This window comes from Coturnix japonica, unplaced genomic scaffold (genome assembly GCF_054131305.1).
Source record: "Coturnix japonica strain WE unplaced genomic scaffold, WE-NBRP24 Scf083, whole genome shotgun sequence".
NCBI classification, from domain to species: domain Eukaryota; kingdom Metazoa; phylum Chordata; class Aves; order Galliformes; family Phasianidae; genus Coturnix; species Coturnix japonica.
Genome location: NW_028188986.1, coordinates 321,134 through 339,841, shown reverse-complemented (window position 1 = coordinate 339,841; position 18,708 = coordinate 321,134). Strand labels below are relative to the sequence as shown.

At 50.8% G+C, this 18,708-nt stretch overlaps 1 gene segment (V, D, J or C); it reads right to left on the bottom strand.

Moving 5' to 3' along the window:
• Positions 1 to 5,726: 5,726 nt before the first annotated feature.
• LOC146751496 (Ig alpha chain C region-like) lies at positions 5,727 to 17,255 on the bottom strand (the record flags this gene model as incomplete). The annotated part of the segment is given in 4 exon segments: positions 5,727 to 6,192; positions 10,974 to 11,279; positions 14,245 to 14,562; positions 16,940 to 17,255. Coding segments are annotated over 4 exon segments (1,326 nt in total), but the record flags the coding sequence as incomplete, so codon positions are not given.
• Between the last annotated feature and the right edge of the window lie 1,453 nt (positions 17,256 to 18,708).

Below are 18,708 nucleotides of genomic sequence, written 5' to 3'. Positions count from 1 at the left end.
CCCCATTCCACCTTAATTAGCATATTAATTAGCACATCAATTAACATATTAATTAGCATATTAATTAGACATATTAATTAGGGGCGGTATCTTAACGAGGCTCAATCCAGCCCCATAGAGGAGACTGAGGAGGAAGAGGACGGCGAAGGTGGCGGTCGGCCATATTGGATTCCCATCATCCTCTTCGGCCCAAAGCAACGACATCAGGTCCAGTTCTGGGGTGAAAAAAGACCATTTTGGGCAAAAAGGTGAAAAATAGGGAAAATTCAGGCAAAATTCAGCAAATTTTGGGGTGATTTTAGGCGATTTTGGGGCATTTTGGGGGGTATTTTTGGACACAAATTGGTCATTTTCTGGTCCAAATTTCTACCTATTTTTCCCCATTATTTACCCCAAAATTCCCCATTTTTTGGGTCATTTTTGCCAATTTTGCCCCAAAATTTGCCCCAAAATTACCTCATTTTTGGGTCATTTTCCTATTTCCCCCATTTTTATCCATTTTTAGCATTTTGACCCAAAATCCCCATTTTTTACCCCCAAAATAACTCCTTTTACGTCATTTTTACCCATTTTCCCCATTTTTACTCATTTTCAACCATTTTGACCCAAATTCGCCATTTTTTGCCCCATTTTTGCCATTTTTTGCCCCAATTTCCCTCATTTTTACCCACTTTTCATCATTTTGACCCCAAAATTCCCTCATTTTTGGGTCATTTTCCCCCAATCTCCCCATTTTTACCCATTTTCATCATATTTTTACCAAAAATCCCATTTTTTGCCCCAAAATCCCAATTTTTAGCACCAAATTACCCATTTTTTTGCTCCAAATCCCCATTTTTGTCCCATTTCTGCCATTTTTTACCCCAAATTCTCCATTTTTTGCCCCATTTTTGCCATTTTGTTCCCCAAATTTCCCGTTTTTGCCCCATTTTTGCCATTTTTTGCCCCAATTTCCCCCATTTTTACCCACTTTTCATCATTTTGACCCAAACTTGACAATTTTTGCCCCCAAATTCCCTCATTTTTGGGTCATTTCCCCCCAGTCTCCCCATTTTTACCCATTTTCATCATATTTTTACCAAAAATCCCATTTCTTGCCCCAAAATCCCAATTTTTTGCCCCAAATTCCCCATTTTTTTGCCCCAAATCCCCAATTTTGCCCCAAATTCTCCAATTTTTTGCTTAAAATCCCCCTTTTTGCCCCATTTGTGCCATTTTTTACCCTAAATTCTCCATTTTTTGCCCCATTTTTGCCATTTTGTGCCCCAAATTTCCCGTTTTTGCCCCATTTTGGCCATTTTTTGCCCCAATTTCCCCCATTTTTACCCACTTTTCATCATTTTGACCCAAACTTGACAATTTTTGCCCCCAAATTCCCTCATTTTTGGGTCATTTCCCCCCAATCTCCCCATTTTTACCCATTTTCATCATCTTTTTACCAAAAATCCCATTTCTTGCCCCAAAATCCCAATTTTTTGCCCCAAATTCCCCATTTTTTTGCTCCAAATCCCCATTTTTGCCCCATTTCTGCCATTTTTTGCCCCATTTCTGCCATTTTTTACCCCAAATTCTCCATTTTTTTGCCCCATTTTTGCCATTTTTGGGCCCCAAATCCCCATTTTGGCCCAATTTTCCCCCATTTTGCCTCATTTTTACCCATTTTTCTCAATTTTTCATCATTTTGACCCAAATTTGACATTTTTGCCCCATTTTGGCCCAATTTTCACCTATTTTTACCCATTTTCAGCATTTTCAACCCAAATTTGACACTTTTTGCCCCAAATCCCCACCTGACTATCCCAATTTTTGCCCCAAATCCCCATTTTTCACCCCAAAATCCCCCATTTTTGACCCCAAATCCCCATTTTTGCCCCAAAATCCCCATTTTTGCCACCAAATCCCCATTTTTTGCCCCAAAATCCCAATTTTCCCCCATTTCCCCCAATTTTTCATCATTTTGACCCAAATTCCCCATTTTTAGACCCCAAATTCCCCAATTTTTGCCCTAAAATTCCCTCATTTTTGGGTCATTTCCCCCATTTTATATGATTTTTAACCATTTTGACCCAAAATCCCCATTTTTACCCCATTTTCCCACATTTCCACCAATTTTTCATCATTTTGACCCAAATCTGCCATTTTTTGACCCCAAATTCCCCATTTTTTCCCCCAAATCCCCATTTTTTGCCCCAAATTCCCCATTTTAGCCCCAAAATCCCCATTTTTACCCCATTTTCCCCAAATTTTTCATCATTTTGACCCAAATCTGCCATTTTTAGACCCCAAATTCCCCAATTTTTGCCCTAAAATTCCCTCATTTTTGGGTCATTTCCCCCATTTTATATGATTTTTAACCATTTTGACCCAAAATCCCCATTTTTTACCCAATTTTCCCACATTTTCACCAATTTTTGACCATTTTGACCCAAATCTGCCATTTTTTGACCCAAAATCCCCATTTTTGCCCCAAATCCCCATTTTTTGCCCCAAAATCCCCATTTTTACCCCATTTTCCCCCATTTTCACCAATTTTTCATCATTTTTGCCCCAAATTCCCCATTTTTGCCCCAAAATTCACCATTTTTGACCCCAAAATCCCCATTTTCCACCCCAAAATCCCCATTTTTACCCCATTTTCCCCCATTTCCACCTATTTTTCATCATTTTGACCCAAATCTGCCATTTTTTGACCCCAAATTCCCCATTTTTAGCCCCAAAATCCCCATTTTTGCCCCAAAATCCCCATTTTTGCCCCAAAATCCCCATTTTTCTCCCCAAAATCCCCATTTTTACCCCATTTTCCCACATTTCCCCCAATTTTTCATCATTTTGACCCAAATCTGCCATTTTTTGACCCCAAAATCCCCATTTTTGCCCCAAAATCTCCATTTTCCGCCCCAAAATCCCCATTTTTACCCCATTTTCCCCCATTTCCCCCAATTTTTCATCATTTTGACCCAAATCTGCCATTTTTTGACCCAAAAATCCCCATTTTTACCCCAAATTCCCATTTTTTACCCTAAAATTCCCTCATTTTTGGGTCATTTCCCCCCATTTATCCCATTTTTCCTAATTTTTAACCATTTTGACCCAAAATCCCCATTTTTACCCCATTTCCCCCATTTCCACCAATTTTTCATCATTTTGACCCAAATCTGCCATTTTTTGACCCCAAATTCCCCATTTTTGCCCCAAATTCCCATTTTTTGCCTTAAAATTCTCTCATTTTTGGGTCATTTTCCCCCATTTCCCCCATTCTTCATCATTTTTAACCATTTTGCCCCAAAATCCCCATTTTTTACCCCATTTTCCCCCATTTCCCCCAATTTTTCATCATTTTGACCCAAATCTGCCATTTTTTGACCCAAAAAATCCCCATTTTTGCCCCCAATTCCCCATTTTTGACCCCAAAATCCCCATTTTCCACCCCAAAATCCCCATTTTTACCCCATTTTCCCCCATTTCCACCAATTTTTCATCATTTTGACCCAAAATCCCCATTTTTAGCCCCATTTCCCCATTTTTTGTCCAAAATTCACCATTTTTTGCCCCAAATTCCCCATTTTCCACCCCAAATTCCCCATTTTTACCCCATTTTCCCACATTTTCACCTATTTTTCATCATTTTGACCCAAATCTGCCATTTTTTGACCCCAAATTCCCCAATTTTTGCCCCAAAATCCCCATTTTTTACCCCATTTTTTCATCATTTTGACCCCCAAATCCGCCATTTTATCCCAACTTCCGCCATCTTGTTTCTCCCACCCTCCGCCATCTTGTTTTTCCCATCATGCTTTGCACTTGTAACCCAACTTCCGCCCTCCGCCATCTTGTTTTTCCCATAATCCCCTTCCCTCAGCCCCCAACCCTCCGCCATCTTGTTTCTCCCACCCTCCGCCATCTTGGTTTTCCCATAATCCCTTTCCCTCACTCCCCACCCTCCGCCATCTTGTTTTTCCCATCATGCCTTTACTTGTTCCCCATCCAACTTCCGCCCTCCGCCATCTTGTTTCTCCCGCCCTCCGCCATCTTGTTTTTCCCATCATGCTTTGCAGTTGTAACCCAACTTCCACCCTCCACCATCTTGTTTTCCCAACTTCCGCCATCTTGGTTTTCCCACCCTCCGCCATCTTGTTTTTCCCATCATGCTTTGCACTTGTAACCCAACTTCCGCTCTCCGCCATCTTGTTTTTCCCACCCTCCGCCATCTTGTTTTCCAACCCTCCTCCATCTTGTTTCTCCCACCCTCCGCCATCTTGTTTTTCCCATCATGCCTTTCCTTTCTTCCCCATCCAACTTCCGCCCTCCGCCATCTTGTTTCTCCCACCCTCCGCCATCTTGTTTTTCCCATCATGCCTTTCTCTTGGTCCCCATCCAACTTCCTCCCTCCGCCATCTTGTTTTTCCCATCATCCCCTTCCCTCACACCCTCAACCCTCCTCCATCTTGTTTTTCCCGCCCTCCTCCATCTTGAATTTCCCATCATGCCCTTCCCTCTCCCCCAAACCCTCCTCCATCTTGTTTCTCCCACCCTCCGCCACCTTGTTTCTCCCACCCTCCGCCATCTTGTTTTTCCCATCATGCCTTTCTCTTGTTCCCCGACCAACTTCCGCCCTCCACCATCTTGTTTCTCCCACCCTCCACCATCTTGTTTCTCCCAACCTCCGCCATCTTATTTCTCCCACCCTCCGCCATCTTGTTTTTCCCATCATGCCTTTCTCTTGTTCCCCATCCAACTTCCGCCCTTCGCCATCTTGTTTTCCCACCCTCCGCCATCTTGTATTTCCCATCATCCCCTTCCCTCACCCCCCAACCCTCCGCCATCTTTTTTCTCCCAACCCTCCGCCATCTTGTTTTTCCCATCATGCTTTGCGCTTGTAACCCAACTTCCGCCCTCCGCCATCTTGTTTTTCCCATCATCCCCTTCCCTCACCCCCCACCCTCCGCCATCTTGGTTTTCCCACCCTCCGCCATCTTGTTCTTCCCATAATCCCCTTCTCTCACCCCCAACCCTCCGCCATCTTGTTTCTCCCACCCTCTGCCATCTTGTTTTTCCCATCATCCTTTGCACTTGTAACCCAACTTCCTCCCTCCGCCATCTTGTTTCTTCCACCCTCCGCCATCTTGTTTTTCCCATCATGCTTTGCACTTGTAACCCAACTTCCAGCCTCCGCCATCTTGTTTCTCCCATCATGCTTTGCAGTTGTAACCCAACTTCCGCCCTCTGCCATCTTGTTTTTCCCACCCTCCGCCATCTTGTTTTTCCCATCATGCCTTTCTCTTGTTCCCCATCCAACTTCCGCCCTCCGCCATTTTGTTTTTCCCATCATCCTTTGCACTTGTAACCCAACTTCCGCCCTCCGCCATCTTGTTTTTCCCATCATCCCCTTCCCTCACCCCCCAACCCTCCGCCATCTTGGTTTTCCCACCCTCCGCCATCTTGGTTTTCCCATAATCCCTTTCCCTCACCCCCCAACCCTCCGCCATCTTGGTTTTCCCACCCTCTGCCATCTTGTTTTTCCCATCATGCTTTGCAGTTGTAACCCAACTTCCGCCCTCCGCCATCTTGAATTTCCCATCATCCCCTTCCCTCACCCCCCAACCCTCCGCCATCTTGTTTCTCCCAACTTCCGCCATCTTGGTTTTCCCACCCTCCGCCATCTTGTTTTTCCCATCATCCCCATCCACCCCCCCCCCGGTCTCCCCTCAATCAACCACAAGCCACGCTTCATGAACTCCATTATTAATCCACTCATTAATTAAACTAACAAACCAACTAATTAACGACCTAATTAAGGCAACGTTAATTAATAACAGCTGACTTCCGAGTCGGCCAACACGACGGAGACATTAACATGGGAAGCTTTACCAGCGCTCTTATCCAAACTCTTCTGTATGAAACCCAATGGGATTCCATCATGGCCGACCACGCAACCGTAGACGTCTCCCCTCAGCCAATCAGAAGCCGGCACCACCAACTTGCTGTAGGCGCTGTAAGAGCCGCCATCTTGGACGGGCCCGAAATTGAGGTAGTTTTGGGTCGAAACCGGTTGGTTTTGGTGAACCCAAGTGATGAGGATGGAGGAAGGGAGGAAGGAGGTGGCCATGCAGGTTAAGGTGGCCGTCTCTTGTAGGGCCAGCTCTTCCGGTGGGGGGGGGAAGACGTAGACATTTGGGGGGCGGACGGGGGAATCTATGGGGCAGAGAAAAAGAGATGTTTTGGGGTGAAAAAGGGGCATTTTGGGGTCAAAAAGGGGCAATTTGGGGTCAAAAAGGGGCGATTTGGGGGTGGTATATCAACCCATAGACCCCATAGAGACCCATAGGGACCCATAGAGACCCATAGAGACCCATAGGGACCCATAGAGACCCATAGAGACCCATAGAGACCTATAGGGACCCATAGAGCCCCATAGGGACCCATAGGGACCCCATAAGGACCCATAGAGCCCCATAGAGACCCATAGGGACCCATAGAGCCCCATAGGGACCCATAGAGCCCCATAGAGACCCATAGAGACCCACAGAGCCCCATTGGAGGGCCAGCTCTTCCGGTGGGGGGGGGAAGACGTAGACGGATGGGGGGCGGACGGGGGAATCTATGGGGCAGAGAAAAAGAGATGTTTTGGGGTGAAAAAGGGGCGATTTGGGGGTGGTATATCAACCCATAGTCCCCATAGAGACCCATAGGGACACATAGGGACCCATAGAGACCCATAGGGACCCATAGAGCCCCATAGAGACCCATAGGGACCCATAGAGACTCATAGGGACCCACAGAGACCCATAGAGCCCCATAGGGACCCATAGAGCCCCATAGGGACCCATAGGGACCCATAGAGCCCCATAGAGCCCCATAGGGACCCATAGAGCCCCATAGGGACCCATAGGGACCCCATAAGGACCCATAGGGACCCATAGAGACCCATAGGGACCCATAGAGCCCCATTGGAGGGCCAGCTCTTCCGGTGGGGGGGGGAAGACGTAGACATTTGGGGGGCGGACGGGGGAATCTATGGGGCAGAGAAAAAGAGATGTTTTGGGGTCAAAAAGGGGGAATTTGGGGTCAAAAAGGGGCGATTTCGGGGTGGTATATCAACCCATAGACCCCATAGAGACCCATAGAGACCCATAGAGACCCATAGGACCCATAGAGACCCATAGGGACCCATAGGGACCCATAGAGACTCATAGGGACCCACAGAGACCCATAGAGACCCATAGGGACCCCATAAGGACCCATAGAGCCCCATAGAGACCCATAGGGACCCATAGGGACCCATAGAGACCCATAGAGACCCATAGGGACCCCATAAGGACCCATAGAGCCCCATAGGGACCCATAGGGACCCATAGAGCCCCATTGTAGGGCCAGCTCTTCCGGTGGGGGGGGGAAGACGTAGACGGATGGGGGGCGGACGGGGGAATCTATGGGGCAGAGAAAAAGAGATGTTTTGGGGTCAAAAACGGGGCATTTTGGGGTCAAAAAGGGGCGATTTGGGGGTGGTATATCAACCCATAGACCCCATAGAGACCCACTGGGATGCATAGGGACCCATAGAGACCCATAGGGACCCATAGAGACCCATAGGGACCCATAGGGACCCATAGGGACCCATACAGCCCCATAGGGACCCATAGGGACCCATAGAGCCCCATAGAGACCCATAGGGACCCATAGAGACCCATAGAGCCCCATAGGGACCCATAGGGACCCATAGGGACCCATAGAGACTCATAGGGACCCATAGGGACCCATAGAGCCCCATAGAGACCTATAGGGACCCATAGAGACTCATAGGGACCAATAGGGACCCATAGAGCCCAATAGGGACCCATAGAGCCCCATAGGGACCCATAGAGACCCATAGGGACCCCATAAGGACCCATAGAGACCCATAGGGACCCATAGGGACCTATAGGGACCCATAGAGACGTATAGGGACCCATAGGGACCCATAGGGACCCATAGAGCCCCATTGTAGGGCCAGCTCTTCCGGTGGGGGGGGGAAGACGTAGACATTTGGGGGGCGGACGGGGGAATCTATGGGGCAGGAAACATTGGGGTCAAAAGGGGGCGAAAATAGACCCCATAGAGACCCACAGACATCCCATATCCCCTTATATCTCCCCATAGAGCCTCACAGACACCCCATATAACCCCATATCCCCGCAATATCTCCCCATAGACACCCCATATCCCCCTATAACCCCACATATTCCCCTCATATCCCCCTATAACCCCCCATATCCCCCATATCTCCCCATAGACACCCCATATCTCCCCATAGACACCCCATATCCCCCCATATCCCCCCATAGACACCCCATATCACCCCATAGAACCCCCATATCCCCCCATATCCCCCCATATCTCCCTCATATCCCCCCATATCACCCCATATCCCCCCATATCCCCCTATATCCCCCCATATCTCCCTCATATCCCCCCATATCCCCCCATAGACACCCCATATCCCCCCATAGACACCCCATATCCCCCTATAACCCCCCATATCCCCCCATAGACACCCCATATCCCCCTATAACCCCCCATAGACACCCCATATCCCCCCATATCCCCCCATAGACACCCCATATCCCCTCCTGACCCACATATCCCCCCCATATCACCCCATATCCCCCTATTACCCCCCATACAGACCTCATATCCCCCTATATCCCCCCATATCCCCCCATAGACACCCCATAGACACCCCATATCTCCCCATAGACACCCCATATCACCCCATAGACACCTCATATCACCCCATATCCCCCCTATCCCCCCATATCTCCCCGTACATCACCTTCTGACCCCCATATCTCCCCATATCCTCCCTATATCCCCCCATACAGACCTCATATCCCCCTATAGCCCCCCATATCCCCCCATAGACACCCCATATCCCCCCATATCTCCCCATAGACACCCCATATCACCCCATATCTCCCCATAGACACCCCATATCCCCTCCTGACCACCATATCCTCCTCATATCCCCCAATATTCCCCTATAACCCCCCATATCTCCCCATAGACACCCCATATCCCCCCATATCTCCCCCTACATCACCTTCTGACCCCCATAGACACCCCGTATCTCCCCTTCTGACCCACATACCCCCCATATCTCCCCCTATATCCCCTCATATCTCCCCATAGACACCCCATATCCCCTCATATCTCCCCATAGACACCCCATATCCCCTCATATCTCCCCCATATCTCCCCATATCCCCCCATATCTCCCTCATATCACCCCATATACCCCCATAGACACCCCATATCCCCCCATATCTCCCCATAGACACCCCATATCCCCCCATATCCCCCCATAGACACCCCATATCACCCCATATCCCCCTTATAACCCCCTATAACAACTCCTGACCCCCATATCTCTCCCTATAACACCCCATATCACCCCATATCCCCCTATTACCCCCCATAGACACCCCATATCCCCCCATATCTCCCTCATATCCCCCCATATCTCCCCATAGAGACCCCATATCCCCCCATAGACACCCCATATCACCCCATAGACACCTCATATCACCCCATATCCCCCCATAGACACCCCATATCCCCTCCTGACCCCCATATCTCCCCCATATCTCCCCATATCCTCCCTATAACCCCCCATACAGTCCTCATATCCCCCTATAGCCCCCCATAACACCCCATATCCCCCCATATCTCCCCATAGACACCCCATATCACCCCATATCTCCCTATAGACACCCCATAGACACCCCATATCCCCTCCTGACCCCCATATCTCCCCCATATCTCCCCATATCCTCCCTATAACCCCCCATACAGACCTCATATCCCCCTATAGCCCCCCATATCACCCCATATCCCCCCATATCCCCCCATAGACACCCCATATCCCCCCATATCCCCCCATATCTCCCCCTATATCACCTTCTGACCCCCATAGACACCCCATATCCCCCCATATCACCCCATATCCCCCCATATAACTCACCCAGATCCTTCTTAATGCTCCTCTTGACTTGCTCCTCCCCATAGCTCACCGTACACCCAAAGCTCTCCCCTCCATTCCAGTCCTCCACGCAGACCCTTAAAGTGCCCACCACCCTATAGAGCCCTACAACCCCCCATATCTCCCCCTATATCACCTCCTGACCCCCATATCTCCCCCATATCTCCCCCTATAACCCCTCCTGACCCCCATATCTCTCCCTATATCGACTCCTGACCCCCATATCTCCCCCTATCACACCTTCTGACCCCCATATCTCTCCCTATATCGACTCCTGACCCCCATATCTCCCCCTATAACCCCCCATATCCCCCCATAGACACCCCATATCACCCCATATCCCCCCATATACCCCCCTTATAACCTCATATCTCCCCCTATAGCCCCTCATATCACCCCATAGACACCCCATATCCCCCCATATCGCCCCATAGACACCCCATATCCCCCCATATCTCCCCCTATATCGACTCCTGACCCCCATATCTCCCCCTATAACCCCCCATATCTCCCCATAGACACCCCATATCACCCCATATCTCCCCGTATCACCCCATATACCCCTCATATCACCCCATATCCCCCCTATAACACCTCCTGACACCCATATCTCCCCTCCTGACCCCCATATCTCTCCCCTATCACCCCATATCCCCCCATTTCTCCCCATAGACACCCCATATCCCCTCCTGACCCACATATCCCCCCCATATCACCCCATATCCCCCTATTACCCCCCATACAGACCTCATATCCCCCTATAGCCCCCCATATCCCCCCATAGACACCCCATATCACCCCATATCTCCCCATAGACACCCCATATCACCCCATAGACACCCCATATCACCCCATATCTCCCCATAGACACCCCATATCTCCCTCATATCCCCCCATATCTCCCCATAGACACCCCATATCCCCCCATATCACCCCATAGACACCCCATATGACTTACCCAAGTCCTTCTTAATGCTCCTCTTGACTTGCTCCTCCCCATAGCTCACCGTACACCCAAAGCTCTCCCCTCCATTCCAGTCCTCCACGCAGACCCTTAAAGTGCCCACCACCCTATAGAGCCCGTTGGCCTGGAGCTCCTCGTTCCGCCCCACATCCAGCCCCATTTGGTTGTTGCTCCTGGTCCATTCGATGCTCAGGTCTTTGGGGGTCTCTATGTTGGTGGCAATGCAGGTGATGGTGGCGTTGTGGGTCACAAAGAGCTCCTCTAAGGTTGGGGGGTGGATGGAGACCTCCATTGACGGGCCTTAAAGGGGGAGATAAAGGGGGGTTTATTAGGGTCATGGCCCTTTAAGAAGGGGGGAGTATTAAAGCCATAGAACCCCATAGACACCCCATAGAGCCCCATAGAGCCCCATAGACACCCCATATCCCCTTATAGGGTCCCATAGACACCCCATAGAGCCCCATAGAGCCCCATAGACACCCCATAGAGCCCCATAGAGCCCCATAGACAGCCCATATAGCCCCATAGGGTCCCATAGACACCCCATAGAGCCCCATAGAGACACATAGAGACACATAGAGACCCATAGAGCCCCATAGACACCCCATAGAGCCCCATAGAGCCCTATAGAGCCCTATAGACACCCCATAGAGCCCTATAGGGTCCCATAGAGACCCACAGAGCCCCATAGAGCCCCATAGACACCCCATAGAGCACCAGATCTCCCTATAGAGCCCCATATCCCCCAATAGAGTCCCATAGAGCCCCATAGACACCCCATATTCCCCCATATCTCCCTATAGACACCCCATATCCCCCCATAGACATCTCTTAGTGCCCCATAGAGCCCCATATCCCCCATAGACACCTCATATCTCCCCATAGAGACCCCATATCCCCCCATATCTCCCCATAGAGCCCCATAGACACCCCATGGGGTCCCATAGAAGCACATAGAAGCCCATAGAGCCCCATAGACACCCCATAGAGCTCCATATCCCCCCATAGAGCTTCATAGACACCCCATATCCCCCCATAGGGTCCATAGACACCCCATAGAGCCCCATAGACACCCCATATCACCCCATATCCCCCTCATTTTGGGGCCATTTTGACCCATTTTGGGGTGATTTTGATCCATTTTGGGGTCCTTTTGGGGGGATTTGGGGTCATTTTGACCCAATTTGGGGCCATAGGGAGGGAATAAGGGAGGTTATAAGGGGAGTTATTATGGCCATCCCATAATAATAGCCTGGAATGGGGGATTTTGGGTCATTTTGGGTCATTTTGGGGCCATTTGAGGATGTTTGGGGGTGGATGGAGACGTCCATTGACGGGCCTTAAAGGGGGAGATAAAGGGGGGTTTATTAGGGTCATGGCCCTTTAAGAAGGGGGGAGTATTAAAGCCATAGAACCCCATAGACACCCCATAGAGCCCCATAGAGACACATAGAGACCCATAGGGTCCCATAGACACCTCATAGAGCCCCATAGGGTCCCATAGACACCCCATAGAGCCCCATAGACACCCCATAGGGTCCATAGACACCCTATAGAGCCCTATAGACACCCCATAGGGTCCATAGACACCCTATAGAGCCCTATAGACACCCCATAGGGTCCCATAGACACCCCATAGAGCCCTATAGACATCCCAAAGAGACCCACAGAGCCCCATAGAGACCCATAGAGCCCCATAGAAGCCCATATCTCCCCATATCCACCCATAGGGTCCCATAGACACCCCATAGAGCCCCATAGAGCCCCATAGACACCCATAGACACCCATAGACACCCCATATCCCCCCATAGACACCCCATATCCCCCCATAGGGTCCCATAGACACCCCATAGAGCCCCATAGACACCCCATAGAGCCTCATAGACACCCCATATCCACCCATAGCGTCCACAGACACCCCATAGACACCCCATAGAGCCCCATATCTCCCCATATACCCCCATAGACACCCCATAGAGCCCCATATCTCCCCATATACACCCATAGACACCCCATAGAGCCCCATAGGGTCCCATAGACACCCCATATCACCCCATATCCCCCTCATTTTGGGGCCATTTTGACCCATTTTGGGGTGATTTTGATCCATTTTGGGGTCCTTTGGGGGGATTTGGGGTCATTTTGACCCAATTTGGGGCCATAGGGAGGGAATAAGGGATGTTACATGGGGAGTTATTATGGCCATCCCATAATAATAGCCTGGAATGGGGGATTTTGGGTCATTTTGGGTCATTTTGGGTCATTTTGGGTCATTTTGGGTTATTTTGAGGCCATTTGAGGATGTTTGGGGGTGGATGGAGGCGTCCATTGATGGGCCTTAAAGGGGGAGATAAAGGGGGGTTATTAGGGTCATGGCCCTTTAAGAAGGGGGGAGTATTTAAGCCATAGAACCCCATAGACACCCCATAGAGCCCTATAGACACCCCATAGAGCCCCATAGAGCCCCATAGACACCACATAGAGTCTCACAGAGCCCCATAGACACCCCATAGGGTCCATAGACACCCCATAGAGCCCTATAGGGTCCCATAGACATCCCATAGAGTCCCATATAGCCCCATATCCCCCCATAGAGCCCCATAGACACCCCATATCCCCCTATATCTCCCCATATCCCCCCATAGACACCCCATATCCCCCTGTATCTCCCCCATATCCCCTTAATTACCCCTAATTAACCCTAATTCGCCCCCATATCCCCCCATAGACATCCCATATCCCCCCATAGACACCCCATATCTCCCCATATCCCCCCATATCTCCCCATAGAGACCCCATATCCCCCCATATCTCTTCATAGAGCCCCATAGACACCCCATAGAGCCCCATAGAGCCCCATATCCCCCAATAGACACCCCATATCCCCCCATATCTCCCCATAGACACCCCATATACCCCCATATCCCCCCATAGACACCCTATATCCCCCTAATTAACCCTAATTACCCCTAATTACCCCCCATATCCCCCCATATCCCCCATATCCCCCCATATCCCCCATAGACACCCCATATCCCCCCCATATCCCCCCATAGACACCCCATATCCCCCCATATCCCCCCATAGACACCCCATATCCACCCCATATCCTCCCATATCCCCCCATATCCCCCCATATCCCCCTAATTACCCTTAATTACCCCTAATTAACCCTAATTACCCCCCATATCCCCCCATAGACACCCCATATCCCCCCATATTACCCCATAGACACCCCATATCCCCCCATATCCCCCCACTCACCTTCACACCCGCTACTGACGCTGGCCACCACGTCATCTACCCGGCAACTAAACACCTTCCCGGCTTCCCATTGGTCCCTGCTGACGTTGACGCGACTCCATTGGCTGACGCATCCGTCGGTGCAGTCGGAGCAGGTCGTGCTATCCTCCCTCTCTATGGTCCCTTCGGCCCCATTCAAATCCCATTGGATCTCGGCCCCCGAGGATCGGAGACCTTCTACCATGCAGAGCAGGAGGACTCTATGGTCGGGGTCATCCTGGGTGGGGTCGCTTAGCAGGGTCACTTTGGGGGTTGGGGGGCACTGGGGGGTGCAGACATCTGTGGGGCACAAAGATGGCGGATGTTGAGTGGCTAGAAGGGCTCAAATGGGTAGTTAAGTCCTCCTATGGGGCACAAAGATGGCGGCATTGAGTAGCTAGAAGGGCTCAAATAGGTAGATAAGGCCCCTTGGAGGACCTTCTATCCCCCTTGGAGGACCTTCTAGCCTCCTTGGAGGACCATTGTGACCCCTTGGAGGACCACTGTGACCCATTGGAGGACCGTCTAGGCCCCTTGGAGGACCATCTAGCCCCCCTTGGAGGACCAACCCTGCCCCATTGGAGGACCACTGGGACCCCTTGGAGGACCATTGCGACCCCCTGGAGGACTACTTTGGGGGTAGGGGGGCACTGGGGGGTGCAGATACCTATGGGGCACAAAGATGGCGGCATTGAGTGGCTAGAAGGGCTCAAATACAAGCAATAGGGGGATATGACCCCTTGGAGGACCTTCTAGCCCCATTGGAGGACCAACCCTGCCCCGTTGGAGGACCAACCACCTCTTGGAGGACCATTGTGACCCCTTGGAGGACCAACCCTGCCCCATTGGAGGACCATTGGGACCCCCTGGAGGACCACTTTGGGGGTAGAGGGGCACTGGGGGGTGCAGAGACCTATGGGGCACAAAGATGGCGGACATTGAGTGGCTAGAAGGGCTCAAATACAAGCAATAGGGGGATATGACCCCTTGGAGGACCTTCTAGCCCCATTGGAGGACCAACCCTGCCCCATTGGAGGACCAATGTCACCTCTTCACCCCATTGGAGGACTATCTACCCCCCTTGGAGGACCTTCTAGCCCCCTTGGAGGACCATTGGGACCCCTTGGAGGACCACTGTGACCCATTGGAGGACCATCTAGCCCCCTGGAGGACCAACCCTGCCCCATTGGAGGACCATCGTGACCCCTTGGAGGACCTCCCACCCCCTTGGAGGACCTCCCACCCCCTTGGAGGACCATTGGGACCCCTTGGAGGACCAACCCTGCCCCATTGGAGGACCATTGCGACCCCCTGGAGGACCACTTTGGGGGTTGTGGGGCACTTGGGGGTGCAGAGACCTATGGGGCACAAAGATGGCGGCGTTGAGTAGCTAGAAGGGCTCAAATAGGTAGATAAGGCCCCTTGGAGGACCTTCTAGCCCCCTTGGAGGACCAACCACCTCTTGGAGGACCATTGTGACCCCTTGGAGGACCTTCTAGCCCTCCTAGAGGACCATCTAGCCCCCCTTGGAGGACCAACCCTGCCCCATTGGAGGACTATTGTGACCCCTTGGAGGACCTTCTAGCCCCCTTGGAGGACCAACCCCGCCCCATTGGAGGACCAACCCCCCTCTTGGAGGACCAACAACCTCTTGGAGGACCTTCTAGCCCCCTTGGAGGATCAACCCTCCCTTGGAGGACCAACCACCTCTTGGAGGACCTTCTAGCCCCCTTGGAGGACCAACCACCTCTTGGAGGACCAACCCCCCCTTGGAGGACCTTCTAGCCCCTTGGAGGACCAACCACCTCTTGGAGGACCAACCCCGCCCCATTGGAGGACCAACCCTCCCTTGGAGGACCATTGTGACCCCCTGGAGGACCAACCCCGCCCCATTGGAGGACCAACCCCCCCCTTGGAGGACCTTCTAGCCCCTTGGAGGACCAACCCTCCCCTTGGAGGACCTTCTAGCCCCCTTGGAGGACCAACCACCTCTTGGAGGACCAACCCCCTTGGAGAACCTCCCACCCCCTTGGAGGACCTTCTAGCCCCCTTGGAGGACCAACCCTGCCCCATTGGAGGACCAACCCTCCCTTGGAGGACCAACCCCTCCTTGGAGGACCTTCTAGCCCCCTTGGAGGACCAACTCACCCTCCCCATCTATGGTCTCAGTGACGTCCATCTTGGCCCCTTGGAGGACCTCCCACCTCCTTGGAGGACCAACCTTAACCCATTGGAGGACCTCCCACCCCCTTGGAGGACCTCCCACCCCCTTGGAGGACCATTGTGACCACTTGGAGGACCTTCTAGCCCCCTTGGAGGACCAACCCCGCCCCATTAGAGGACCAACCCCCCCCTTGGAGGACCTTCTAGCCCCCTTGGAGGACTATCTACCCCCCTTGGAGGACCAACCCTAACCCATTGGAGGACCAACCCCCCCTTGGAGGACCTCCCACTCCCTTGGAGGACCTTCTAGCCCCCTTGGAGGACCAACCACCTCTTGGAGGACCTCCCACCCCCTTGGAGGACCATTGTGACCCCCTGGAGGACCAACCCCCCCTTGGAGGACCAACCCCTCCTTGGAGGACCAACCCCGCCCCATTGGAGGACCAACCCCCCCCCATTGGAGGACCAACCCCCCCTTGGAGGACCTTCTAGCCCCCTTGGAGGACCAACTCACCCTCTATGGTCTCGGTGACGTCCGTCTTGGTGGCCGGATGTTGTGCCCTACAAGTGAACTGACCTCCCTTCACTTCCTCCATAGGAACAACCAGAGCCGTCGTTTGACTGTAGGTCCCCCCGGAAGTCTGGACAGGAAGTGACGTCATCGCCGAGGAAGGAGCCAATGAGCTTCCGGTTATGGTCCAACTAATGGTCACGGGGGGGGGGATGAAGGAAGTGACCAGGCAACCAATGGTGACGTTGTCGCTACACTCGGAGGGCGGAGGTAGGAGGGGGTACAAGGTTGGGCCGCTGGCTGGGTCTGTAGGGGGTAATTAAGATTAATTAGTTAATTAGCTATGCTAATTATGTTATAAATATGTTAATTAGGGGGGTAGGAATGAGATAGGAAGGTATTAATGGGACCGGGAAGTGAAGGATGTTGCTACAGTCGGATATTGGAGGTCATTGGGGTTAATTAAGAGAGATTAATTAAGAGGAGGGGTTAATTAAGAGTATATGTTAATTAGGAGAGGTTAATTAAGAAGATATGTTAATTAGGAGAGGTTAATTGAGAGATGAGGTTAATTAGGGCGATAGGAAGGAGGTAGGATGGGATTGAAGTGACTGCGGTGCTACAGTCAGAATGGATGACAACTTTCAAGTTAATTAGGAGGGGTTAATTAAGAAGATATGTTAATTAGAAGGATATGGTAATTAAGGGGAGACACTAATTAAGAAGAGAAGTTAATTAGAAGAGGGGATTAATTAAGTGAGACATTAATTAATGGGGGTGGAAGGAAGTGAGGGTGTCGCTACAGTTGGAATGGATGACGACTTTGAGGTTAATTAAGAGAGGCTAATTAAGAGAATATGTAAATTAGAAGGATATAGTAATTAAGGGGAGACAGTAATTAAGAGGACAGGTTAATTAAAAGAGGAGATTAATTAAGTGAGATGTTAATTAATGGGGGTGGAAGGAAGAGACCAGGCAACCAATGGTGACGTTGTCGCTACACTCAGAGGGTGGAGGTAGGAGGGGGTACAAGGTTGGGCCGCTGGCTGGGTCTGTAGGGGGTAATTAAGGGTCATTAGTTAATTAGCTATGCTAATTATGGGATAAATATGTTAATTAGGGGGGTAGGAATGAGATAGGAAGGTATTAATGGGACCAGGAAGTGAAGGATGTTGCTACAGTCGGATATTGGAGGTCATTGGGGTTAATTAAGAGAGATTAATTAAGAGGAGGGGTTAATTAAGAGTATATGTTAATTAGGAGAGGTTAATTGAGAAGATATGTTAATTAGGAGAGGTTAATTGAGAGATTAGGTTAATTAGGGCGATAGGAAGGAGGTAGGATGGGATTGAAGTGACTGCGGTGCTACAGTCGGAATGGATGACAACTTTGAGGTTAATTAGGAAGGGTTAATTAAGAAGATATGTTAATTAGGAGGATATGGTAATGAAGGGGAGACAGTAATTAAGAGGACAGGTTAATTAAAAGAGGGGATTAATTAAGTGAGACATTAATTAATGGGGGTAGAAGGAAGTGACCAGGCAGCCAATGGTGACGTTGTCGCTACACTCAGAGGGCGGAGGTAGGAGGGGGTACAAGGTTGGGCCGCTGGCTGGGTCTGTAGGGGGTAATTAAGGGTCATTAGTTAATTGGATATGGTAATTAAGGGGTAGATATGCTAATTAGGGCGATAGGATGGTAATAATGGGGGTAGGAAGGCGGTAGAAGTCGTTACAGTCGGATTGGGTGTAGTATTGGAGATCATTGGGTTT